At 38.4% G+C, this 25,832-nt stretch overlaps 1 protein-coding gene across 9 annotated transcripts in view; it reads left to right on the top strand.

The window, feature by feature from the left end:
* The window catches only part of OSBPL8 (oxysterol binding protein like 8), an 85,662-nt gene extending 59,993 nt beyond the window's left edge, over positions 1–25,669 (top strand). For all 9 annotated transcript variants that reach the window (XM_068999348.1, XM_068999336.1, XM_068999344.1 and 6 more), the window contains 17 exons: positions 690–893; positions 4,670–4,754; positions 5,891–6,062; positions 9,744–9,978; positions 11,372–11,556; positions 12,251–12,332; positions 13,019–13,117; positions 13,567–13,663; positions 14,012–14,110; positions 15,615–15,712; positions 16,396–16,485; positions 17,050–17,186; positions 17,544–17,729; positions 20,049–20,136; positions 20,537–20,639; positions 21,205–21,310; positions 21,535–25,669. In XM_068999348.1, coding sequence (XP_068855449.1) covers positions 690–893; positions 4,670–4,754; positions 5,891–6,062; positions 9,744–9,978; positions 11,372–11,556; positions 12,251–12,332; positions 13,019–13,117; positions 13,567–13,663; positions 14,012–14,110; positions 15,615–15,712; positions 16,396–16,485; positions 17,050–17,186; positions 17,544–17,729; positions 20,049–20,136; positions 20,537–20,639; positions 21,205–21,310; positions 21,535–21,670 — 2,202 coding nt within the window. In that variant the 3' untranslated portion in view covers positions 21,671–25,669. The remainder of the gene's footprint in view (positions 1–689; positions 894–4,669; positions 4,755–5,890; positions 6,063–9,743; positions 9,979–11,371; positions 11,557–12,250; positions 12,333–13,018; positions 13,118–13,566; positions 13,664–14,011; positions 14,111–15,614; positions 15,713–16,395; positions 16,486–17,049; positions 17,187–17,543; positions 17,730–20,048; positions 20,137–20,536; positions 20,640–21,204; positions 21,311–21,534) is intronic.
* The last annotated feature ends 163 nt before the right edge of the window (positions 25,670–25,832 follow it).

Here is a 25,832-nt window from a genome sequence, read left to right as displayed (position 1 = left end):
TTGGCTAGGAATAGCATAGTAGTACTGTACTAATAGTGCAAGACAGAAGATCTTTAACCTTTTTTTACTGTTTGCTCCAAACAAATAACTTGCCAGGAAAAAGTTTCTCCAGTTTTTGCAAAAATCAATGTAAATAGGCCAAAACACTGCTCAGAGGTCAAGTTGTCATTCAGTTCTACAGACATAGAAGCAATTAAAATTCAGAGTTGACAGAACTGATGCAAGCAGTCTGATGAGATGTGGAAATTCCAGGAATTCTTTTAATTCACAAACAGGTTGAAGCTAACAGCTGTTGTAAAAGGTTTTATCTAAGAAATTCGAATATATGAGTTATTTTGTTAATATCTTGTTTTTATTATCAGATGTCTGACCTGTGTTCAGAGGAGCTTTGTTTCCAAAGATTATCCTGTCCTTGTGCTAGTGATAAAATATATTTCAAATAGGAAAATTCATTAAGTTTTCAGATGAGTTGTCATACTTCCCGTATCTGGATGTGTGCATACCCATTTGTAGAACTGAGTACTCATCAAGACAGAAGAGCAAGCATACCTTTATATTCATTAATAAACCTGGGTAAACTTTTGAAGGCTTTTAAATAAAAGCTAATAAATTTCAATTTTAATTTTGTTAAGGGGGCTGGTTTTGGTATTGACTTCACTGAGATACAACTGTAATTATTTATCTTCTAGATTCGTGGTACCTTGAAAAGCTGGACCAAACTGTGGTGTGTACTGAAACCAGGAGTGTTGCTTCTTTACAAAACTCCCAAAAATGACCAGTGGGTAGGAACAGTGCTGCTGAACGTTTGTGAACTCATCGAGAGGCCTTCTAAAAAAGATGGCTTTTGTTTCAAACTTTTTCATCCTTTGGAGCAGACTATATGGGCTACAAAGGTTAGTGGTAGCATGCATGGTTCTTAAGTGATGACTAGCATTAATCAGCTATGAATAAAGACAACATTAATGAAAAGCTGAGCAATGTTCTCTGTTTCAGCTTCAGTGGTTTGTTTATTCTGAATATAAGCCCTCAACATCTAGTCTTGTTTATCAGAAAAAGTATTTGATTTATGCTGCTCTGTGTTACTTAAAGAGCTTCAGAAGTGTTGTATGCAAAGGGTTGCTGTTAAAAAGGTTAATGCCATCACACATCACATAAATGAAAGGAATGAGTGTTCAACATTGTATTTTACACCAGTCAAATCTGAGAAATTAAGGGGAGATTTGCCGAAATGAAAGTTTTGTTAGAAACATTTCTTGGTGTCCAATTCTATATTCATGTAATAAAATGTCACCTTAGTTCAATTTGCTTTAAGAGTCAAAATGCAGATTGCTTGCTTGTGCAATACTAGCTTATATTGCAACTTGTTATGATGTTAGGAAGATAAATATATTCATTTAGTTCTGATGTCTGTTTGCCTTGTCATACATGGCATAACATTGTGAGCAGCTCTTACCTGTGTTGAAAAGCACAGTGTGTTCTGCAGGGCAAAGGTTTATTTCAATATCTTGTAAGGATCTTTAATGCTTGCTCTTACTCATTGTTTATAACCTGATAAACTATTGTAGTCCTTGTTTTGTGTTTGCATGTGGAGAGGGGATGCGGAAGCACAGCACAAGTGAACATATTTTCCTTCTGAAATAACATCTTGCTTTAGATGAAATTACTGTACAATATTAGGGCCCTTGTTAAAATTAATTATACCCTCTGCAATATTCATCTTACAATCTCACAATTAGTAGCTATCTTATCTTCTAAATCTTAAATTGATTAGATGTACTGACACATCTGTAGAATATGCTGTATTAAATTTGTCATCCTTTTCCTAGGGAAGTCAGGCAGTATAATTCCTGATGCTTGGGGTCATTCTGAATTGTGATCATTTATCAGTGTTAATCTAAATTTGCCAAACTTAGATCAAATCACTTGTAGTTTCTTTTGAATAATTTATTATTGCTTAGGCAGACTTTTCAGTAATTAGTGGTGATCTCACATTTGCAGAACACAAACTTCATATCCTTTTCCAAATCTATAGCGTTTGGTGTTAATGTGCTTTATTTATGATATGTATACATGCATTGCAAAGTGGTGGCCTGTCTGCAGAAGATCACAAATCAGTCTTATATTTCTTTATTGCTTGGCAATGAGAAATGGATTTGTTTGTTTTTTTAACTAGATATTTAGAATTTAGAGGACATGCCCTACCAGATTTTTACTTTTTTAAGGTAGGTCAAATTTTAAACCTGAACGAGTTGATATTGTCCATTCTAAATGTGCTGAGAGCTGGAGTGACGTTTGTTCATTTTGGTATGGCTATTTGCAGTTGAGAATTACTGGATTCCTTTAGATGAAAGGCCTTTAAGTTTGAAGCCCTGTTCTGCCTTGTTTACCTAGTCAATCATAATATCCTAGTTACAAATTTATTGTTGTGAGGCAAACATGTGTAAGTGTAATAGCAATTGACCAATCTAGAGTAGATTTAGCAGAAAGAACCTCAAGTCCAAGGCAAAATGAGCCTTGTTTGCAGTCAGTGCAGAAAGATAGCATTGCAAAAAACACGTGTAGAGGTATAAGTACTGCAGGAGATTTTCTTGCTTGAACACACTTGCCATGGTGTGTCCTTCTGGCAGACTGCAAATTCTCTTCTTCAGTAGTTTGTGGCCAGTCACTTCACATGCTCCCTTAAGCCTGTTGCTGTGGTCTTTGATGTTCCTCCTGCACTCTGAGGTAGCTGATGCACTGTACCTTGTTTTGTCTTCCTTGCGTGCCTGGTCCTGATGCCATTTCAGTTTTCTGAAATTAGTAACTGGAAAAGTTAATGCAAATAATTTTTTCTGAGTCAATTTACTCAGGGCTGACTGCTTATCAGTTTCCATTGTTGTCTTTGAAAGAATGTTCATGACATTTGAGTTTTATTGGCATGAATATTCTGTAAGAAGTAAACTTCAAAATTTTTGTAATCTAATGGAATTTTTGACTTGACCATTGGCTTGGAGTAGTTGTAGCATCATTCCATCAGGAATAGAGACGATCCAAATAAAAGTCATCCAGCAAACAGAAACTAATGTGCCTCTTGTACAGATCACTAACTACTGGAAGTTGGTTTTGAAACCATAATGGGTGATGCCAAATAGAAGTATCCAGTGCTGCTGTAACAGTAACCAGTTAGAGGAAATCAAGATCCATGAGCAGTTATATAAAATAAGTCAACTTACTTAAATCTTTGCTAAAAATTACTCACTTGGTTTTAGTCAATATATTGTTAAAACAGGAAGTGTAACTTCCTTGCAGAAAAAAAAAGCAAAACCAGACACCAAAACCATACTGCACCTCTAAATTGTAGTTGTTTGGTACAGAATAAGTAGCGTCCCCTGAAGTGGCCACAGTATAAACCCAGAGGGCAGATCTCATGAGCAGAAGTCTGCTGTTAGTCTGTGTCCTGTGACCCAAGCGTTTCCAAGGACTTGCGATGGTTGAGGCCTTTGCGCAGTGCTGGTGCGCCCATGGTGCTGTGGTCCCCTCCGGGCAGCGCCCCAGCACCTCTCCCACCCCTGCCTGGTGTGGTGCCATGGTGCTCTCCCCTCCTCTGGTGAGATTGGGCTTCTTCCCTGCCTTCCCACTCTTGGGGTGAGGAGTGATCATGCTCTGGGGTTGTCCATCTTGGTTCTTGGTACCCCCTAACTCCTAATCCCAGTGTTGCTGCTTCACCAAAGGCTTTTTGTAGGCACAGCTTTCCTCTCTCTCAGGGGGAGGCGGAGGTTTGGAATCTTGTTTCTAACATGCAGTTGCTGTTACTCTATACTGACTCCTTGGGAGTTTCTGAACATCATTTACACCAGCTCTAGCTTGTCTGTATTGGTATTTAAGTGCCACCAAGACTACTCCTTTAACTGCTTCTCACCCTCAGAAACATTCTGGCTGTTTCATTTGCTTGCTTCTAAAATTATCTGCCTTTATCTGCTTTTGCTCAAAACTTCTGCTGGCTTTCCAATTCCCTCTTCTAAGCCTTATACTGGCTTTCCATTAGGCTTCTCTGGGGGAAATCAGTAAAGATCAAAGTATGTTAACTCATCAGTTAGGCAGGCTTAACCCAGCTTTCAGTGATAGCTTCACATATGTTTAATACAGCCCTCTTTGCCTATCAATTGCCTTAAAGTTACCACAGGTAAACTTTATTGGAAGGGACTTCAAAATGGTTATTTAAGATTTTATTCCAAAATGAAGGCTGACAGAAATGGAAAGGTCTTTTGGATTTTTTTTTTTTTAATGTGAAGCGTGAAGGACTTCATAGTGAAAATAAAAGTTTGGCCAAGTCTGATTTACACACCAAAAACCAAACCAAACCAACCAAAAAAAAAAAAACCAGCAAAAAAACCCCACTTAAACCAAAAACAAAACAAAAACCACCAACTAAACTAAACTTTTTTTTTTTAATCCCAAAGACCATTCTTTTTAAAAGTAGGCTTGAATTGGGTCCAATACTTAGAATGAAGTCTTTGAAGAAGAAATCCAGTGAAAGAGGGCTGTCCATCTTTCCATTCATGTCTTCATTAGATGTTGCTGAGTGACAGTAAATAGCCCTGCAGTGTGTCAGCTTCTTACTACATTGAATGATAAACTGTAAAAATGAATTAAAATATCTGATGCTGTTTCTTGTTTTGTGTATTTCAAGGGTCCTAAAGGTGAAGCAGTTGGTGCTATAACTCTGCCATTGCCCAGCAGTTACTTGATCATCCGAGCTGCTTCAGAATCAGATGGTAAATAGATATTTCATTGATTTTCAGCAGTGACAGCAGTTAGTTATGAGAAAGAGATGGTTTTAATTGTCTTATCATGTCTGTTACAGCACTTTGGTTGCAGTTTAGTTGTTATTAAGGTTCTCCTTTAATTTAGAGCATTCAATTATGTTGGTACTTTTTCATGGTTATTAAAGGATAATATTGACCTGAAGGAAATGTTGCTGAACTCCTTGTAGTTGCCTTTTGTTGACTAGCTAGAGGAAGGGGAAAGGGTTATGTGTGATTTAGCTGTATTAATGTATGTCTAAATATCAAGCTAGTGCCTTTGTAAAGTACTAATATGGGTGTATTCTTATTAAAGCATTTCTGTATTAAGTGCAGCAGTTGCACAGAGTTCTAGTAGTAAAGATTCCTTCAAAATGTAGTTTTTTAACACCCTTCACTGGGAAGGTGGTGATCAGTGCAACTACCTTCTAAAGTTACAATGTGAAAAAAAATTTAAGACTGTTGTGTAACCTTTCTAGCAGGTGCTTTTCATCTACTGGTTAATTAAGCATACCCCTGCAGACTTTAAAAACAGGACTCTCTTTGCCTTTTATATTGAGAAATGGATTAGACAGATGGAAAAGAAGAAGTGGAAAGAATATACAAATTTGTTTAGTTACTTTTTGCCAAAGAAAATTGGAATATCTGCTTTTTATCTTTTGAAATGTTATTTATATGCTCTCATTATAGCTCTTTTTCCACACTGTTATCATATTGCTTGGGCAAATTTTGCCAAATGATGCAGTTACTTAGTCTTCAGAATTAAAGCAGGGCTGCAGGCAAGTTTGGAGGCATTCCACAGTCAGGGCCTGGGTGGAACCAGAGTTGCATTAAGGAAGAAATGCTGGAATATGCTCTAACAAAACCATGATTTACCTTGCTTGTCCTGCCCTGAAGCATCCCTTGTACCGAAGCTGGGTATTTGTGTGTTGTTTTTACATCCCCACCAGATTGTAAAATCCAGTGCATGTAACATGGAACCACTCTGAAGTGTGTCTTCAAAGGCAATGTGAGCAGGCCCAAAGGACTAATTTTCCCAGTTAGGAAACAGAAGTGGTATAATTCTGTTAAATCCTGTATTTTTAGTCTAATACTAAATTTGTCTTTAGGCAGGTGTTGGATGGATGCTTTGGAGCTGGCACTGAAATGTTCAAGTCTGCTTAAACGTACAATGATTAGGGAAGGTAAAGAACACGATTTGAACTCCTCAGCAGACAGTACTCACGTCTCTTTCTATGGCCTGCTTCGTGCTAACAACCTGCACAGTGGAGAAAACTTACCGTAAGTGAATTAATTGCTAAACCTGATAGCTTTTTGGCAGAACCTTGTAGTGATAATTTCGCCACAGGGAGGCTAAGGCTGCAGTTTATTTTGCTCCCGAGTTCTCTTTATATGCCTTATTTGCATTGTGTTTTATACTCTGCACATACAATGAAAAAGTCTTTTATTAAGGAAAGTGGATCCAGAGGAAAGTTTGTCCCAAGGAAGCTGGAGTATCACATCAGTAAGTTTAAGTACTCAGTTAAACTGCTCAAAATAGAAAAAATTAAAATTTTAAGTTGATGTCTCTTGTTAGCTTCAGCAGAAAATCAGAAGCTTCGTACACATGACAAAAGTTGGTAGATGTGAATTTACGTTGCTGTTCTTTAGTTAAAGAAATGAATAATCCTTTTTTTAAATGGTTTCAGCGTGAATCATCAGATGGATGGATAATAATTCAGTCACCTTATGATTAAATGCATAAAAGTTAAAATTGTCTGATATCACCTGGTGTCTAATGTGTGAGTGCCCTTGAGTTGCTCCCTGCTTATTTCAATAAATACTTTCAGCCAGGTTTTTGTGAGCATAAGCTTTTGTGGAAATAAATTATTGAGTGTAGTGAATGAATGGTTGCAGTGGGTTGATTGTGGCTGATGCCAGGCACCCACTAAAGCCTCTCTCTCACTACCCTGTGCAGCTGGATAGGGAGAGAAAATTTAACAAAGGGTTCATGAGTTAAGGACCAGGAGAGGTCACTCACTAAATACCATCATGGGCAAAACAGGCTTGAGTTAGAGATGTTAATTGGATTTATTACTAACAAAATCAGAACAGAATAATGAGAAGTAAAATATGACCTTAAAAAACACCTCTGCTCCACCCCTCCCTCCTTCCCAGCTCTGCTTCCTTCCTCAGAGGCACAGGGAGACAGGGAATGGGGGTTTCCAGCTGCTTCTCAGGGAGAGGAATCCACCATGGGGGTCCCTCCTGCAGGAGATAGTTCTCTGAACCCCAACATGGGTCCATCGCACGGGCAACAGTTCTCCACGAGCTGCTGCCACATGGGTCACTCTTGCACAGGGGGCGGCTCTTGAGGCACAGCCTGCTGCAGTATGGGTCTCCCACAGGATCACAAGTCCTACGAGGACACTGCTTCAGCGTGGGCTCCTCTCCCAACAGGTCTGCAGGCCCCTGCCAGGAGCCTGCTTCACCACAGGCCTCCCATGGGCTCACAGCCTCCTCTCAGGCATCCACCTCAGTAATCTTCCACCGGTTCAATATACTTTCAGGTGAAGATTTAGCTGTCCATTTGTCTTTTCTGGCTGGGCATGAATTTTGTACTGCTGTTAAGAGTGTGCTGTCCCAGAGAGAGACCGGTACTGGGAGAAATGCAATTCTTTTTATGTAATGCATAGATGGTCTGAGAAAAGCACAAAAAAGGCAAATTCTTGCCCCCTGAAACAACTCAAGGCCCTATCCAAATGACCAAGCTTGGTTCAGCTGCAGTTTTGCTCCTTCTTTTATCTCATAGAAACAATATGACTGCTGTGTACAATTCAGCTGGAGATCTGTACTCTGGAATAGTTGTTTTATATCAACTGCTGTCCCAGATTACAATCACAGCAATTAGCTACAGCTGTTAAGTCTAATTAAGACTAATGCGTTAATTAAGTAGATCTTTTGATATGGCATATTCTAAGAGTATTCAGTGTGCTTAACTGTCTAAGGAACAAAACTGGCAGGTCTAGCTTTAATTGGGTTGACAGAAAAGGGAGAAGAAAGGTGAAAGCAATTCTAGCCTCAACTGAGAGAGAGCTTTTTTAAGTAGGTTAATAGCAAGAGAAGGTCCAAGGAAAACCTTGGACCAATACTTGTTGAAGATGGTCACCTGAAAAACAGGGTTGAAGAAAAATCAGGCATGTTCAATGCTTTTTTTTTTTTGCCTTAGTCATTAATACTACTAGCAGACCTTGGGCTGCCTGATCCCCTTCAGTTGGAGACCCATGAGTGCAGGATCAGTGACTTTCCATTTGCAGTCTGAAATTGTCAGAGACCAGTTGTATCAGCTGACTGTCTGTAAGTCCATATGGTCCAATGGGATTCATCACACAGCAGTGGAGGAGCTAGTGGATGCTATGGCAGGATACCTCTCAATTGTCTGCCCAAGGGTCTGTGGAGTCTGAGCAGGTCCCCACTGACTGGAAACTAGCCAACAGTATTCAGATTTACAAGAAAGACCTGAGGGAAGACCCAGGAACCTATAGACCTGTGAGTCTAACCTCAGTTATGTGGAAAAACTATGGAGAAGATCATACTGTGTTCTATTGAAAGACATTTAAAGAGCAATGAATCACCAGGCACAGTCCATGGGGAGTCATGTTTAGCTAATATGATATCCTTCTATGATAAGGTCAGTTGCCTACTGGATGAAGATAAGGTGGTGGCTGTAGTTTTTCTGGATTTTAGTAAGGCTTTTGATATTGTCTCTCACAGGATCATTCTGGACAAATTATTCAGCTGTGAGATGAGCCGGTCACAATGTGCTGGTTAGAACTAGGTGAATGGCAGGACTCAAAGGGGTGTGGTGAATGGAGCTACATCTGGCTGGTGACACCAGCAGTATCCCTCGGGGCTCAGTCACGGGCCTGTTCTGTTCAGTGTTTCTATCAGTGATCTGGATGTAGGAGTTGAATGCACTCTTAGCAAGTTTGCTGTCAATACCAAACAGGGAGGTGCTGCTGACTCTCTCCAGGGATAAGAGGCCTTTGCAGAGGGATCTGCATAAATTGGAGAGTTGGGCAATCATCAATGGAATGGAATTAAAGAAGTCCAAATGCCTGATTCTGCTCCTAGGGCAGGGTAATGCCAGGCACAAGAATAAATTGGAAGAGGACTGGCTGGGGAGCAGCCCTGCCCTCACGGTGGCCTTAGGTGACTCTTGGGTGGAGGCGGGCACAGGGCTGGACAAGAGGCAGTGGAAAGGGGCCAGGGGCTGCTGTCTGACAGCAGGATCAACATGGATCAGCAGTGAGCCCTGGCAGCCAAGAGGGCAAACTCCATCCTGGAGTGCAACAGACATTAACTAGCTGGTCAAGAGAGGTGATTATGCCACTGTATTCAACATTCGTGTGGCCTCACCTTGAGGGATGTGTGCAGTTCTGAGCCCCAAAATTTAAAAAGTTTATGAAGGTTCTTTACTATGTTCTGAGGATGAGCAACAAATCATGTTACAGGGCTGGAAGGCGTGTCCTGTGAGTAGGGACTGAGAACTTTCAGTGTGTCTAGTTTTGAGAAAAGGAGGCTGAGGCAAACTTACAGCTCTCTTACAACTTTCTGAGGAGGGCAACTGGAAAAGGAGGTGCTGAACTCTTCTCCTTGGTATGGAAGCATGGGAATGATTTAAAGTATCATCAGAAGAGGTTTAGACTGGACATTAGGGAGCATTTTTTTACCGAGAGTATGGTCAAGATACTGGAACAGGCTTCCTAGAGAGGTGGTTGGTGTCCCAGGCTCATCAGTCACTTGACAGTTCAGTGAGAAGAGTATACATCCTATATGTTTCCAGCAAGGTTAGTTTAATACTGCTGCCATCTCAGGCTTGATACTGGCAATTTTGGTGTGTATTTTTATTAAGATCCTGGTTTGGAAACAACAAAATGATTGTGTAAAGTTAAAGATTCATTTAGCCTTTGTTTTTAATAGGTTAAATGACAGTGAAATTGAAAGGCATCACTTTAAAGATCAAGATACGTACTCTGACAAGTCTGATAAGGAAAATGACCATGACCACGAGGAATCTGATAATGATGGATTGGGGAAAAGTGAAGAAAGCGATAGTGACACATCGGAGCGACAGGATGATTCTTACGTCGATCCAGAACCAATCGATATCAAGGAAACTACTTATTTAGAACAGAGTCATGAAGAACTTGGGGAGGTAAAAGTGCTGTTGATGTACTGAGTAAGCAGCTTCTCCAAATAGTAAGCTGATATTTTAAGGGTCAGACTACACTTGAAAGCTGACTTACAGGATTGGCTTTCATATTTTCAGCAATAAAGTATAGAAAAGGTTCTGTTCACCCATATTTTGCTCTACTTTGGCACTCCTGTGCTAATGTATGAGATTTTAACATAATGAAATTACCTGGTGTATTGCTCAGACAGAAGGTACAGAAAGGGCCACCTGCAGCAGAAGTTCATCATGACTACTTTTGTTGTTCTTTCTTGTTCTTTTGTTGTTACTTCTGTTTGGGTTTTTTTAACTTAGTCCTGTCTTTTTCTTCAAGTAAAAATCTTCAAGTTGAAGCTTTGAATGCAACCTGACACTTTTTTTTTTTTTTTCCTGCAAGAGAGAAGTTAAGCAGTTGTAGAGTCTGCAGAATTTAGTGGAAGGCTTGCTGTGTTTCTGATGTCACCTTGCATTCTAACGATGCCCCAGAGTTATTCGACTTCTGCAGGTTGTTTTATGTATTTGCCTATACAGGCAAATATGACAGGGATTTGTAAACCAAAAAACTTGGTAACAGAAATTGAAATAAACCTTGTCACTAATCTCCTCTTCTCCTTAAGAGAAATGACTATGTGATTTTTTTTTTTTTATACTCATGGAACTTGAATATCTTATGCTTTAGTACTTTCTAGTACCATTTCTAGACAAAGCAGTATTTTAGGAGAAGCTGAGGAGTTTTAAGTGACAAATTTTTGAGTATGCATTTTAGAACTGTTCTGAAAAAAGAGATACCTTTCCTTGCTTTTCCTACAACCATTGCTCTTGATTTCAGAATCTATATGGGATAATATCTTCCCTCTTCCTGGACAGAAAGGAGCATATTGGAGTGTGGCTGCTGGTTTTGCTCAGTTACCTTTAAGTCGTTCATTTTTTAAGGAAAACCACTGATGCTGCTGACTGATCCAAGGCAGTGAAAAGCATAAATATGTCAGCTTTCATGGCTGGGAAAAGCTGGGAGAATGATCAGCCCTTTGGAGTACAAGTCCTTCATTTGAGAGGAGAGTAATGCACTTGGTGCCTAGGAAAGGACTGAGGGAGGATTTCTGAACAGCATTCTACCTCAAATTTTTCCAGCTTAGGAATGATGAAAACAAATGCAGTTTTTAATGCTGAATAGTATAACTATCATACTTCATTAAAGATGTATCATAGGTGTATTTATAGAAACCTGATCTAACTTCATAGTTGCTTCAGCATTTCAGAGTGCTTTATTTTAAGTATCCATTTCCCATTCTCACTGCAACCTTAGAATATCTGACCTGTCCTCTGGAGGATTGTTTCCTTTCTCCTTTCTGTAAGCAGTTTTTTTGGTTCATCCTAGGCAGGGGAGGCTGCTCAGACAGAAGAAGTGTCTGAAGAAAACAAAAGTTTGATCTGGACACTGTTGAAGCAAGTCCGGCCAGGAATGGACTTGTCCAAGGTTGTACTGCCTACATTTATTTTGGAACCTCGTTCTTTCCTGGACAAGCTGTCTGATTACTACTACCATGCAGACTTTCTGTCTGAGTAAGTCAATCCTATCTCTAGTTTTCATTCTTACAATTTTTAAAATTAAAGTAGGGTAACAGTGTCAGATACTGTCATTTTCTGAAAACTAACTGCCTTGAGAGCTCATGTGGTACATCTTGAAGTCTGGCCCCTCTTAGTAATTTAATAGCAATTGTGTTGCAGGCATTTCTGCTTTAGCTTCTGAAGACTGATTGAAAGACTTCTGAAAATTAGTTTAATTTTTTTCTCTCAAAGACGCATATTTAAAATGAGAAACCAATACTGGTTAATATTTTTTAATACAGTATTAAGTTCTGTCCAGATTTATAGTTGTCTGCTCAAATGTAGCAAATAAAGACTGTAAATAGAAATATTATTCAGCTCAGAGCTCTGCATGTAAGTAGGCTGGTAAAAAGATACTAAACTAGTAACCTGTAAATGGAAGAACCTGAGTGGGGGTGGGACAGAATTTAATGTTACAAAGAACAGCCTCAAATATGGAAATACCATTTCTGGCATTTTTGTTTTACTTCAATTTTCAGACAATTATTTGAAAACTTTAAATTTTGTGAGATTGGACTGAAAGTTTTACAGTATTGCAAATCACAAACCTGTTTTAGTCGGCTCACAGATTCAAGATATGTCACAATAATTGATAGCATGTTATAAATGATGCAATACTGACACTTGATATGTGTTCTCTGTTTCACAGAGCTGCTCTTGAAGAGAATGCTTACAACCGCATGAAAAAAGTAGTGAAGTGGTATTTGTCAGGATTCTACAAAAAGCCAAAGGTATACTTTCACATATTATTTTGTCTTTAGTCATTGTGTCTAGTTTGAGGGCTTAGGGACATGGTGGAGTAAGTTTTTCTTTTTAAATTCTATTGTTATGCATTTTTTTGAAAAGCAAGGTAAAGTTGTCATTGCTTATACAAACACATCATGGAAATTTCTGGTCCCTAGCCATGCTTAAAATAGACTATATTCTGTTGTGTTTGTCCCTTGGAGTAGAAATTGAACTAAATATTTTTTGATAAAGTTGAGCCAGTTTTGTATTTACCATTCTTCAGTGATAACAGTCTGAAATTGGAGGACTAATGTTTCCACCACTTCATTTAGCTTTGTGCTAAATACTCTTCATAGCCATGTTGTTGGGAAATAGTATCGACAGAAAGTACTTACTACCTAACTTCAGACAAAAGTTCTGTAATAATTCCGCAAAAAAACCCTCCCTTGCATTCTGTGTCCTTACAAGTAGAATAGTTTAGTGGATATATTGAATGTATGATAATTTTCCTAGAATGAAGAGCAGAGTAATTGAGCATAGTATTCAAATGATGAAATCAAGTACCATGTACTTTAGTATATATTAGGATAATTTTTTTTCCTGTGTGTCTTATCTTCAGTGATAGACTGATAAAATGTTTTGTGACTTGTGTACATGCACGGTATGGTTACTCTATTCAACTTCTGTTTAGGGACTAAAAAAGCCGTACAATCCTATACTTGGAGAGACTTTCCGCTGCATGTGGATTCATCCAAGGACAAACAGCAAGACTTTTTACATTGCAGAACAGGTAGCTGTGATAACTGGAACAAATATTTTTAAGAAAAATCAATGTATTGTATATTTGTGCTAGTTAAATACTATGGTAGTTTCAGAAAATGTACTGAAATGTACGAATCGTATCCTAAAACCTCTGCTGGTGAGCATAGTTTTCTTACAGATGTCTCTTTTAAGTGTGTCTTCCTAAAGAGAGAGAGGGAGGAAGGTGTTTCCAATATTTCTGTTCCCTCTTCCTCTGGGACAAGTCACGTGCTGATTTTCTTAATTCTTGAAATTCAGTAGGTGATTGCTTGATCTTTATCTCTGAAGATTTTAGTCAAATTTCACATCTATTAACTGCATTCTAATATGTGCAGCCTGAATTTTGCATTGTCATTATCAGCTTAAGGCTTATACTATATTTACTGTATTGCTTGTTTTTGTTTTTGTTTTTCTCAAGTATGTGATTTTTTCCAACAGGTATCACATCATCCTCCAATATCTGCCTTCTATGTTAGCAACCGCAAGGATGGTTTTTGCCTTAGTGGTAGCATTCTGGCCAAATCAAAATTCTATGGTAAATAATGGGGATTTTTTCGTTGTATGTTTATTGAGGGATGTAAAATTGGTGCACGTGAGCTGTGTCTTGTGGGTGAAAGAAGGCTGTTAGAAGAGTCAGTGTTTTGGTTGTTGTACTGTCCTTTCCTTATAAAGTTTTTGCTACTGGTCTTCAGAATTTTAATTTTTATTTTTGGAGTGTTTTACTTTTTAATCAGAGACACTGTGTATTATAGTGGCTTCACTAGACAGGATAGGTTGCAGTGCTAAATATATTGATGTTCTTAATTGTATTTCTTAATTATTAGGGAATGTTGACTGTTGTCTTGCAGGATGAGAAATGTGACAGTCTGTCTTTGAATTTCAGGGAATTCATTATCTGCCATACTAGACGGAGAAGGACGGCTAACGTTTCTAAATAGGGGAGAAGATTATGTAATGACAATGCCATATGCCCATTGTAAAGGTAGTGGGTTTTTTTCGTTCTCTAGATGGCAAAGTTATGAGAAAAGAATTTTGTTATTCTAAATAGTTAATTCTAAATAATGTACTGTGTTGGATTCAAACTTGTCATCTGAGAAGAGTGTTCTGAATATTGGCAACAGTTGGTGGCTGTAGGCTTCCACATATTTTATCAGGAGAAAAATACATGTGTTGTTTAAGCCATGTTTTAATTTTTGACACAGAGAAAGATTTTTTTTTTTTTCATAAATACTAGGAGATAGTAAGAGCATGTGTGTGTGTATATATTTATGTAGTAATCTGTCACTACATGACATTAATTTAATGTTTGAGTTGCCTTTTTTTTAGAGCAGCTTTGAGCTTTTCCAATATTTTCCTCTTGTAAACATCAAAGGCAATGTAGTATCTACACCACAGTGTGATTTGATTGTAAATCATGAACATTTGTCTTTAGTTTCACTATGGGAAACAGGTCGGTGCTTTGTAAAGCTTTCTGGAAGGTCAGTAATAGCACAAAATAGATTTCAGAATTGCTCATTTTTAAGCTGTAACTTATTCAGTATTGTCTACCCATGTACTCCAGAATTCCTTTTCAGAATAGCTAGAATTCTCTTTCAGAAGCCTGACTATAAAGTCACCAAATATAATACTTTCTTCCTTTGAGATGTATGAAGATCAGTTAGCAGAAATAGGTAATCTGACATGAGTTTAGACTTTTCTCTTTCCATTTTTTTTAATGTTTTTAATATTGTGTTGTATTTTTTTATACCTTTGATGGCAAAAATAATACTTAACAATTAAAGCACATAACGTATACACATACATTCAAGTCAAACAGGAAGGAGAATTAGTGTTACTAATAAAGCTGATAGGGAGAAAGGTAGAAGAATATGAAGGGAAGGCATATTTGCACATGCATCCAGTGTATGTAAAATACATTCAATCATTCAAACACTGGATTGCAGGGGGAAAGATAGTAATCATGGGAAAGAAAGCATACTTAGCACTGTCACCCTTGTACTTTCAAAAGTCTTTAGGGAGTGATCAGAGTTATCGTACATTGGTTGTCCATGAGTGCCTTCACCTGTGGCCAGACTGTACATACTGCTTCTTTTTGAGTGGAGTTTTTCTTTGCTGTCTTAGTCACAGATTATTTTAGTGTCTTAACCTCAGAAGCTCCCCTCCTCCAGCCATCTCCAATAAGACTAAACATCATCCTTGCTAGAGCTGGCAGCTTACGCTGCCAAAGATATGTCTTCATAAACTGTTTTTCCTGCTTATCTGTAATTCACTTGGATCTTTTTGTTTCTGTTTGGGTTTTCTTATTTGGCAGAAAGATCATGATTATCATTAGGAAAGGTCATCTGAAAATACAATTTTTCCTCTGGCACAAGCATGTTTACTCTAGGAACCCAAGTAACTTAGAGGTTTTGTTCAGTTAAAAATATTCATTTTAGCTGTTTTTTGGTTTTTTTCTGTTGTTTTTTTGGTTTTTTTTTCTCTTGCAGGAATTCTTTATGGAACAATGACCTTAGAGCTTGGAGGAACAGTCAACATCACCTGTGAGAAAACTGGGTACAGCGCAACAATTGAATTCAAACTCAAGGTTAGTAAGTGCTGTGAGTGGGCGCAAGAAGCAGAAGGAACATCATGTCCACTCACATGAGCTAAACAAAGGTCTCTAAACTACTTCTAGATGGCTCCTGAAAATTGCATTTGCCATCTTTGAGGCGGAAACTGATTTAAAGCCAAAAAAACAGTTTTCAAGAAGTGTGCACGTGGAGAGGGAAACTGCATTCAGCTGAAATTATAGGGGAAACATAAAAGTCGAGAGGCTGTGTTAACTGGCAATTTGCCTTGTCAGTCCACAGGATACATGTGCAGCCTATCAGAAGGCCAGAGAAAATCCCTGGCAATCATTGTTTCTACAAAAGATAATCTCTAGTAACAAATGGTCTTTGGCAAAGCTGTGAAATTAGTGCTGCAAACAACTGTGTCCTTCAGGATATCATTGTGTCACTGTTTTCTGCATTATTTTCTGTTTTCTTTCCACATTTCTTAGACAGTACTTCTACCCAGCAAATCTTTTAAGAAGAAGGGAAAAAGAAACTACTTACTCTGGTTTTAGACTTCTTTTGGGGATTGAATAGGCAGAAGATACAATATTAAAGCTGTCAGGGCTGTTTACAGCACATGTCACAAATTCACATTTTCCTGTAACATTAAACATATAAACAAAAATCATATGTTATTCAAATAAACATGAAACCATTTCTTTTTGTTTTGCAGCCTTTTTTGGGTAACAATGACAGTGTTAACCAAATATCAGGAAAAATTAAGCTTGGCAAAGAAGTTCTGGCTATTTTAGAGGGTCACTGGGTAAGTAGTGAGTGATGCTCTTTTATAAATGCTGGCTGATGGTTGAGACAGGTTAAAATAGCACTTAAATACAAAAAAGACTCATGTTTACAAAAAAGCTAAGTACTGCTTTTGTAGAAAGTATTCAAGAAAGTATAGAATCAACATTTTCTATTTGCAGTTAAAAGGTAGAAAAATGCACATTTAAGTAGTTTAGGAAGAAAATGAAATGTTGCTTTACAATTAAGCTTGCAAAATATTTTGGTATATGCATTAATTCAATGAAGAATTGTTATTGCACCAGCATGAAATATTTAGGGTTGTTTCAGTTCTGGTGAGGTGACATGGCATCCCTTGGTTTTGGGTGTGGTAATCATTCCATTGCATCACTGTTCTAAGCTAGAACCTAGCACAGAGGGCAGAAATTGAATTTTAAAGTTAGCATTTCTAATTATTCTTAACTGCATGCATTCAAAAGAAAATAAATTCTTATTACAAAACAAAAGGCAATTATTCCTTGCTTTTTTGTTATTTTGGCCCCCTCTGAGATAATTACAATTAAAGTACCAATCATATCTGTTACAGGACAGTGAAGTTACTATTAGTGACAAGAAGACAGGTGTTTCAGAGACATTCTGGAACCCAACATCTGATATGAAGCAGCGTAGGTTACCCAGATACACTGTGAAGTTTGAAGAGCAAGATGACTTTGAGTCAGAGAAGTAAGTTCACTTTAGAACCATGTATTTATTTTGCCAAAATAAAACTCAGTCTTCTCCAAATTATAAGCAAATTATCATTATTTTCCCATGTTTGGTGATACTAGCCTTTGATGATAAAAGAAAGTAAGACTGTTAAATATAAGATCATTATTTATAAACCTTACAATCATGGAAATCTTGATAGAAATGTAGATAAAACATCTATTAAAAATGGTAATATTCTCTTTGGTGGGTGATGGTAATATTCTCTTTGGAGGGTGGTCCATTTACTTAGCCTGTAATTGAGGAAATTGTTTGCAATTAATTCTGTCAACCAGATTGTGACTCTGATGACTCTGTATGTTGTTCATTTGTCAGGCTTTGGCAACAAGTGACAAAAGCAATAAATAATAAAGACCAAACAGAAGCTACTCATGAGAAATACATTCTGGAAGAAGCTCAGAGAAAGAGTGCCAAAGAGAGGAAACTTAAGGGTGAAGAGTGGACATGCAAGCTGTTTGATCAGGATTCAGTCACAGGAGAATGGCACTACAAATATGCTGAGTGAGTCCTGGAGTGCTTGGTAATGTTGCTGAGCCACTTCCTGTGGTTTCAGGAGCAAAAGAACTGAGACACAGAACTTATTTATGTATAATGACATAGCTGTGCTATGTTCTCGATTTTTTTGTGGCATGGCACTTTGGGGTGCACTGTCCTCCCTTTTTCCCCCCTAGACTGACCAGAACAGCTACACAGATTTCCCAGACTGGAAAATATGTACCTATGGGCATACCAGCTGGAAATCAGAAAATCTCATGCCTGAAAATCAGAGAAACCTGTGCTTAGTTGGATTGAGCTATTTAATTTGTTACATATTAGAATAACTCTGAGAATAGCAGGTTTACAGCAATAGTTAATGCGGGGACCAGTGGTTCTGCCTGGCTGTCAAATATGCCCTGCACATGAGTGTCTGTGAATCAATTTGTGTGATGCTCTAGGTCAGAAGATGAAGATGTAGCTGTCTCCCTGACTGCTGGAGGGATGCATTCTGTGTCCTCACCAATGTTGCAGAAGTCCACTTGAAGCTGAGCCCTTTACTAGTGATGGTTTTCACAGAGCACTCAAGTTCTGCTGATTTTTTTTTTCAGTACCCAGCATGCTTCTGTATTGTAGGGATTGTAAAAGTAAAATAGCCAAAGATGATACACACAGAGTTAAGTAACTTTGGAGCCATGAATGCTGTAAGTATATTCCCATGGCTAAACCTGGGAGGCCTTTACCTTTCTGTACAGGAATAGCGATATTGAGGTCATGGCCTAAGGGTATGTACAGGGAAGAGTATGAGATTCCTGAGTACTCTACATGTCTCCAGCAAATTTGAAACTTGGAGGTTTCCTGGAACCAAACAAAGAATCTGTGTATTTATCAACTCTCAGTAAATTTATTTTCCATGAATTTCATTGGTTTTCTATTAAGTTTGTGCAGACTTTCACCTCTGAAAACATCCTGCAGCAGGGAAATTCCCCAACTAGACTAAATGCTCTGTGCAGCACCCTGTCTTGGTTTGAACTTTCTAGTGCTGTTGATGCCTCTTCCTGCTGGAAGAGTTATGAACAGTCCAGCTGAATTGACTGCCCATACTCTTGAACCCTGTGTAAAACCATTAGGAAAAGGACAGTACTTGAAATCTGTTAGACTGTCCTCTCCAGCTTTAAGACCTGTCTTGTTAATCTGCATTATTTCTGGTGTCCTTGAGGCCTTGTGGTTCAAGGATGTGCCACAGAAATTTTGCTATGTGCTAGAAAGCAGTATGCACTGTCAGCATTGCCTGGAAGAAGCCTCTCTCTCCTTTTAAGCATTTAACTCTGGCTCACCACCTGCTCCATGTAGAGAGCAGTCTTCTGTGCTTACTGTGAAAGATGTGTGCAGTGAGCTGGAGCATTTGTTAAGGTATCTGGATTATGGATTTAGGCATCTGGATTACAAATACAGAAGAGAGCAATGCCTAGTTCTTAACCCAGTTGCCTCAGATGACATTTAATTCAAGTCAGGTTAAGCTAAGATGTAAGTGCAGGTCTATGTTCACAACATCTGAAACAGCTACAACTATTTAAAAGGCATACAGAAGGACACGAAAGGAAATCCTGCTTAATCTACTCTCACTAAAGCTATGTGTCAGAACATCCTTCCTGCAGCTCACTTGCAGTTTCTGTCCTGAAAAGCCTGTGATCAGCGGAGACGTTGGTATTTGCCTTTGGCTGCTTGTTGTTCTCTAATGAGCTATGTCTCTCATGCTGTTGTGGTTTTTTATAAATTCTGTATTAGGCTGTAATTGGAAAAGCACTCTTAAAAAATCAGAACAAGAAAACTGCATAGCTCATTAGTGTCTCATGACACTAGTCTTGATTACCATTAGCCACTAAGGGATGGAAGCAGGTTTGAGGTAACTGATTCTTAAACTCGCCTTCCTAGGCATTTTTTAAAAGAAAAAAAAAAGAAAACTCAACAGAAAGCAGTTAAATATTTTTAAATTTGTCTAATTTCCCTTTAGTTCTAAAATAATAACTGTATCTGAAGCAGGAAATCTCTCCATGTTTGCAAATACATATGATCGGCAAAAAAGATACATAATGATAGTGTTGATTAATATAATAGTTTATACTCTGCCAGCTGGCTGGGGGTTTGATCTGGACATGAAGTTCATTTTTTGGCCCTATTGGCCCTTCAGGTTAAGACTGGGCCATAGGCAGAAGATAAGATCCTAACACCATGTCTGATTCCTATATAGGGAGATTTTTTTCCTCTTCATACTGAGTAGTTTCTGAGCAAGGAAATATTTCTTATTTAAATTGCTGTAGTGTTAATAATATTCTCTTTGTTTAGTACCAGACCATGGGACCCTTTGAATGATATGATCCAGTTTGAAAAAGATGGCACAATCCAAACAAAAGTTCGACATCGGACACCAATGGTATGTTCCAGTTCTGACAGCACAGGCAAGATCCAGGAACTTCTGTATATTGCCCATTATGTGTATAAAGATCATCAGAGCATTGGGATTGATGGGAAATGGTATTATCCTACAAAAGTGTTGTTTACACAGTCCAAACAATGTCTTTCACTTCTGTGTTGCATCCTAAGTGGTAAAAATTACTTGATTGGATGCAAATATAAAATATGCAAACTTGAGCTCAGCAGTTTAATGTGTATTTTCCTTAAATGGGAAGATGCACAAAATTCAGACTGTTAATACATCGAAAATTTTAATTTGGACTTCTATTAGATATTGTGCTTTTAACTGTCACTGTAGGAATGTGCTGCTTTGCTAGAGTTCTGGTTCTCTGGAAATAACATAAATTTATCAATTTTAGGTTACTGTTCCAAAAATCAAACGAAAGCCAGCCAGTCAGAAGAAAGGAGAGTGTGGTTTCTCATCCCCAGAGCCTGATAACCAGGATTCCTCTGGGAGTGAAGGTACAAGAAGATACATTTACATACAGAAATAATAAATTTATTTGACAACTGAAGAGTTCAGTGTCATGCATACTCTTCTTATCTCAGTGTTTTTACTATGCTTTAGTTCTATCCGACATGAAGCACATTCTGGAATACAAAAGGAGCAGAATGGCTCGTGTTTTTAATTGCAAATTTTCTAGTCTTTTTAAATGCAGTGTAGGTAGGCTTAAGTGCTGCACATATTTAATACCTAGGGAAAAAGAATAGTGTTCGTAAACTCTTTCCTTACTTAAAAGATTAATTGTTTTAATTTGTAGATTAGTACGTGGCTAGAGGGTAGATTTTTGTTGTTGATAATGTTTGCAGAAGCTAAACAATATGGTGAGTGTTTAAAAGACATTTCAAGCACTTAAGTTGCTGTCCTTCTGTGGTATAGGTGACTCTGAAATTAAGTTTTCAACAGAAGCTAGCCAGAAAACTTTCTTCTCATTTTTACAACAGGCTTAGTTTGTCATTCATACTTTGTTCCTTTTATGGCAGCAGTGACTTCAGTCAATTACATCTGACTTTTGTATCCTTCTAGCACAACTTCTGAAGCATAATACAAGAATAAGGAAAAAAGGGGCAGACCTTGGTGAACTGCAGAGTGCCATTGAGTCTATAAAGGAAACACAGGAAGACATTAAGAGGTAGTACTACTTAAAAACTAATTAAATGGTTTATAGAATATTAATTTCATAGCTTTTTTTTTTCCTCCATTAGAGGCTGGTATGTATCTTTTCTCTAATGTTGATTGCTCATTGATGTTTCATAGTTTTCGTCTAAAGCTGCCTTCTGTAGGGAACCCTAACATAGTAGAAAATGTCTAATTGTCTAGTTTGTAATTTACAGGATATTGTTTTCTATCTTACAGGGAGATCATGGCACTACGAAATAGAGTCACTTCTAATTCATCACCCTGGGACTACCATTCCTTGCAGTTTAAGCACTGTGTCTTCATTATACTCATGGTTCTGCTACAGCTTATCATTAATTTCTTGTTCAAATAAGAAGTATGAACAAGGGCCTTCTTGAACTGGAATGATCAAACTGTTACTGGGGACCATATTTTAAGCTGGACTTCAAATGATGCAATATTATGTAAAAGAACTGTGTAGCAACAACTTACAGAACTTTGCCTCAGCGTTCATGGTTCAGAATCATACTTCTGTCTACCCAGTTGCAGTAAGAATTGTGTAAGTGCCAGTACACTCTTTTGCCTGGTGTGTGCCTCTGTCTCACAGTCATACGACATCAGCCTTGTGTTTATATTGTGTCATACGCTGTACTGATGAATCTTCATCACGGAATAGATCAAGTTAAATACTCAGAGGTCAGACTCTGTAGGTAGGATGGGATTCCTATTATGGTAGAATGATAAACAGGCATACTTCATTACATATAAACCTAGCATTTTTGTAACAAAGGAACTTTTGAAGTAGCCAGCAGCTTTTGTAAATGGCATTGGGTGTTTGGAAGTAAACTTTTGCTTAAGGTCAAACAAATACATTATTATACAAAAAATTGTGAGTATTAGGAAATGGCAAGTAAAAAGCTAAAGTCTTTGGGAAATCTGCAACATAATGTCCATGATTTGTTTTGGAAGTATGAGGTTTTTATCCTGAATTACTAAAGGCTTGTAAGCCAGCTGTTTTATAGTTTAAAAACTTCAGATTCGTCATAAAAACATTCCTGCATCTACTGTACAAAGCACATTTTTAACAGTACAGCACCGAGGGAGGTACTGTCTTGGTCTGCTCTCTCTCATGAATTGCAAGTATCAAGGATTTGTGGTATGTTTGTAAGTCTTCAAAAGTCTACAGCTTTGAATTTACATTTGTGTATGGCCATGTCACAGTAAGCAGACAGACTGCTGATGTCAGGACTCATGGTTATTTTTGAAACAAAATGTGAAGATGAAGAGGTGTGCTGAGTGTGTAGCTTGAGCTGAATCTCCAAAAGGCAAGGTAGAATAGGATTTGGGCAATGTCATGAGTACACTTGCAAATGAAAATGTATGTGTTTACACAGGGAAAGCTCAGAAATTTTGTGATGGCTAACATCACATATCTCAAAACAAATGAGAGGAAAATCCAAGTGTTCGTGAAATCCTTCCTTACTGCAAGTGTATACTACCTACCAGAATACATGGATGCACCTTTTTAGTATGCTGTAGCCATACAATTCATGCGAAGTTTAAGTCTCAATTCAAAACCAGGGTTTCTAACATTTTTTATTTGAAGAAACATAGGCATGTATAGAATTTGTAAAATTCCAGCAAAAAATGTAGTGCCGGTGTTTATCTGGTGAGTTCCTTGTGCCAGTCAAGCATACCAAGGCAAAAAGGGGCTGTAGAATTGTATTTTCAGTACCCCAGGTGAGACAACAGGACACAATGTGAAGGACAGCCAAGTTCATTTTCAGAGGATCAAATCCATCCTGGGTAGTGGAACAGTTCAAAAGTCATGCTTAACTTTTTGCCATGGCCACGTTTTATCCCTCTGCCTTGGACAGCCTACCTGACTTTCCAGGTGATCTGCCTTTCTGTTCTGCATCAGTCTCACTAGTATTTAGTGAAAATACTGTTTACTCCGTTATCTGTCCAGTTTATATATTTCTGTGGCTGACGCTTCCACGCACCTCCCCTTCTCTTTTACCTTTCCTCTTCCTTGGGCCTCAGCTGCATAAAAGTTAATTGTGTAAGCAGTGAACTGCAGCATATTTATTACAGCTTCACATTAGCATGGTTTGGTCTTGAATAATTTTTCTGGAACATGGTATATTAGCCAGATCTTGTAGCTATGGGCAAGACCAAACCTGGTTGGACTTCTATTAAATCTACAGCTGATAAGGTAAAATTTGTGAACGTAGAAAATTCCTTCATAAACAACAACAAAAAATTATTACAAATGCCTCAGTCTCTAAATGGAAACTGAAGTTGTCATCCATGCATGAAATGGCATTAAGAAAGCAGAGTATTGTGACATTGACTTAGCGTTCTCAGCCTGGAATTTGGCCATTCATTATTGCATTCAGATGTCAAAGCTTCCCTTGTCTTAAGATCCATTACAAGCCTTTAAACATATTCTGAACATGAGAATAATCCAATGAGTGAGATTTGGGCAATAACTTCAATCCCCTAAAATAATACTCTGCTAAATTTGTGGTGCTGAAACTCTTTACTGATAGTTACAAGCTCTTATCTCCCTTGTAAATAGAAGTGTCCTTCTGCCTTTTCAGGCTGATTTTTAAAATCACTTCTGTTCAAGAGCAGTGAATAACACAGTCTGCACGCATTTTTACATGAACCGCATGGTAGTGACTGGATTTGACCCAGCCAGTTGGCTGGCAGCTTGGTGTTAGACATTGTCAGACTAAAAAGATACTTCATAGCTGAAGTTCATGCTCAGCTCAAGGCAGGTGAAAGACTTGAACAGAGCAAAACAAAATCCTTATGCTTGTTTTCCTTTTCAACTTATTTTTTAGAGTTGAATTCTGTTGAAAAAGTGTTTTTAGTGATGATCTGGAAAGGTAAAGAATATGTGATGAAACGTTTTGAAAAGTAAAATTGCAGACTTCTATGAGACTATGATAAATTCTGAAAAGTACAGTGAAAACCTAGTAATTCTTATTTTGCTGGGTTTTATATGATGTTCCCTCATTTGAATAGAACAAAGTAACTACTTCCCTAATTTTTACTGTACAGTTGGTCACAGATGTGTATGGATCATTTTCCTTAGTGCGTCACCATTGTCCTCTTTAGCCATGATGTACAGCAGATCTTGACTTACTACCTGCTTAAGACTGAGCTCTGCACATATATAAAAATTGATTGTACAGTTTGCAGATGTTTGAGGGCTATGGTCTTCACTAATTTTTAAAGTTTATAACAGCACGTTTTCACATTTGATTTCCAAGTCCTGTTTTGTTTGGGTTTTTTTTCTTGTACAGGAAATATCTGCAGAATTTATTGCCATGTGGTTTTGTTGGGTTGGTTTGTTTGTTTTCAGATGCACTCTATGCCTTTAAGTTGCCATTTAGGTACAGGTTGCCTGATTGGGTACAGATGACCTAAGATAAGAAAAAGTAAATATGCCACGTGAAATGCAACAAGTATCATTTTCAACACTAGATGATGTTTCTTGAATTTCACCTGCGGATTCCTTTTAAATAGTTGATATTACTTGATGAGGGCATATAGCCCGGTTGTCATGTCCTTCCTTCCTCTTGTGAAATTTCACAAATTATTTGAAAGGTTATCCTGTAAAATGTAATGGTTGTGGTTTCTTCTTTTTTGTTGTTTGCTGCCCTTCTGTGCCTTTGGCAATTTTTTTTTTTTTTTTGCTAGACTTGTGTTCATGAAACAGACTTGTAATTCTTGTTTCTTGAAGGCTGTTATTTTTGGCTATTACCATTGTTTGTGTAAATAATGTGTAACAAAAATCCTGTACATCCCTTAAGTTTTAATTATTTTCATTTCAAGAGTACCTGCAAATCACAGCACATTTAGCAGATATTCAAGTATTGTAAACAGTGCCTTCTTGGTGGGTTTCTATGCTGTTCTGAGACATGTAAAGATTTGTCAAATTTGTGCCATATGTAATATCAGACCTTTTGTGAGGGCTGTTGTGTTTGATAACTGACGTTTCTGCTTAGTCCGACTCTGGGGAGGGGGGGAAAAATCAGCTCTTAAAACATTACATGATTCCCTCTTTCTGGCTGGTGAGCCGAGAGTGGAGGATTTTGGATGTTGACAGTGAAGCTGCACTACGTTGTGGTAATACAGAAATAGTTCGAACGTCAGGGCGCGATTATTTGGGCTTTCTCTCTAACTTTTTCTCCTTTATGCCGGACCCCGGCCTTTCGCTCTGCCAAGCGGGAAAATCAGCCCTCAGGCCACAGCGCCCGCTTCCCCGTCCCGTGTGTCCCGCCCTGTCCGACACCCGCGATCACCGCTTTGTGTGAGGGATCTGTTACGGGCCGCCTCCAATAAAGATGTGTCGCACCTCCGCGTCTCTGGGCTCTGTGCGCCGCTCCCCGGCCCCGCTGCCCCTCCTGCTCCTCGCTCGCCGCAGCCCCGCTCCCGCTCCCCGCGTCCCCCCTCTCCCGCCCCTCAGCCGCTGGCCGGGCGCGGCCGTGACGCGCGGCGGGCGGAAGGGGCGGCCCAGGCGC

The sequence above is a fragment of the Aphelocoma coerulescens genome, chromosome 1A, assembly GCF_041296385.1.
Source record: "Aphelocoma coerulescens isolate FSJ_1873_10779 chromosome 1A, UR_Acoe_1.0, whole genome shotgun sequence".
NCBI classification, from domain to species: Eukaryota; Metazoa; Chordata; class Aves; order Passeriformes; family Corvidae; genus Aphelocoma; species Aphelocoma coerulescens.
This window is presented reverse-complemented; position numbering and strand designations above follow the sequence as displayed.